Source organism: Tigriopus californicus, chromosome 3, assembly GCF_007210705.1.
Source record: "Tigriopus californicus strain San Diego chromosome 3, Tcal_SD_v2.1, whole genome shotgun sequence".
NCBI lineage: Eukaryota > Metazoa > Arthropoda > Copepoda > Harpacticoida > Harpacticidae > Tigriopus > Tigriopus californicus.
Window position 1 is genome coordinate 4,339,579 of NC_081442.1, and position 1,064 is coordinate 4,340,642.

A 1,064-nucleotide genomic window follows, 5' to 3' on the forward strand; every position below is an offset into this window, starting at 1 on the left:
TCCCCCGGACAACCACGGGAGGCGGTTTAAGCTCAGGTAGCGTTGTTGGAGTTCCAAAAACTGTCTTTGTTGAACACTGAGTGCCGAGAGGGCGGACATTTGGCTGGCAAAGTCCGTGACCATACCGAAACCCCCTTCGGCCTTCTCATGAAGACCCCGAAGGTGATCCATGAGTGAGGCTTGAACTGGTAGCGCGGGAGACATCTTACTCATGACCAACTCTGGGCTTGGATCACGCACCACCCAACAATGTCAATGAAAAGATGACTCCGAATCAATTTTCGCCAACTTCACTTTTTCATGAACGGTGAGAGACTGAATTAGCTCTCTTTCTCTCTCTCTCTCTCTCTCGTTCTCCCTGAGAGAGAGCGTGTGTGGGGGAGAGAATGTAGAAGATGTGTCTGTCTGCCTCTTATTGAGCAGCCTGTTGAATTGAACCCCGATGATAACTCGACCTGACTTTACGTGGAGGATTTGACGCTCCCGTCCATCTTCGCACCTGGCGGGACCCTCCTGACATCGATTGGCATTTCAGGGCGCCTCGTGCCAATCAAAAACGCCTTACCTGACCGGGCATGAACAAGCGGATGGCTCCAAGACTCTACGCGTGGTCCATACCTGAGAGTCATTTCTCATTACAATTAGAACCGTCTTCTTTTTCACCAAATTCGGTGAAAGAACAAACATACTTAATACTAATATAAAATATGAACTTTTCTTTGAATCAATTATCTTTGAAATGTTCCAAGTTGGTCCCGCATGATATTGAGCCTCTGTCAAGAGTCAAGCTCCTGATGGGTTCACTTGGGCATGGGCTTTGTACGTTAATTGGCTGGATAGAATTCCAAGATGCATGCAGTTCTCATCTATCCAGGCCAGAAGCGACCATCGAGGACCATGAGTGGCTAAACATGAAATGGGAGAAGCTCTTTGAAACACATGAATGCTTTTAAGTTTTTGCTCAATCGATGACTTGACAAAGAGAAAGGGGCTGAGACGTGGAGCTTGTCAGACCAAGCACCAATGGACCTGGTCCTTGATTTACGACATTGATTGGATACCCC

General features: G+C 47.7%; 1 protein-coding gene across 1 annotated transcript in view; it reads right to left on the reverse strand.

The window, feature by feature from the left end:
- Positions 1–356, reverse strand: part of LOC131877630 (paired box protein Pax-6-like) — a 1,795-nt gene extending 1,439 nt beyond the window's left edge. Inside the window, exon 1 of the mRNA XM_059223364.1 lies at positions 37–356. Within this exon, the coding sequence (XP_059079347.1) occupies positions 37–213 (177 nt within the window). The 5' untranslated portion in view covers positions 214–356. The remainder of the gene's footprint in view (positions 1–36) is intronic.
- Positions 357–1,064: the final 708 nt, after the last annotated feature.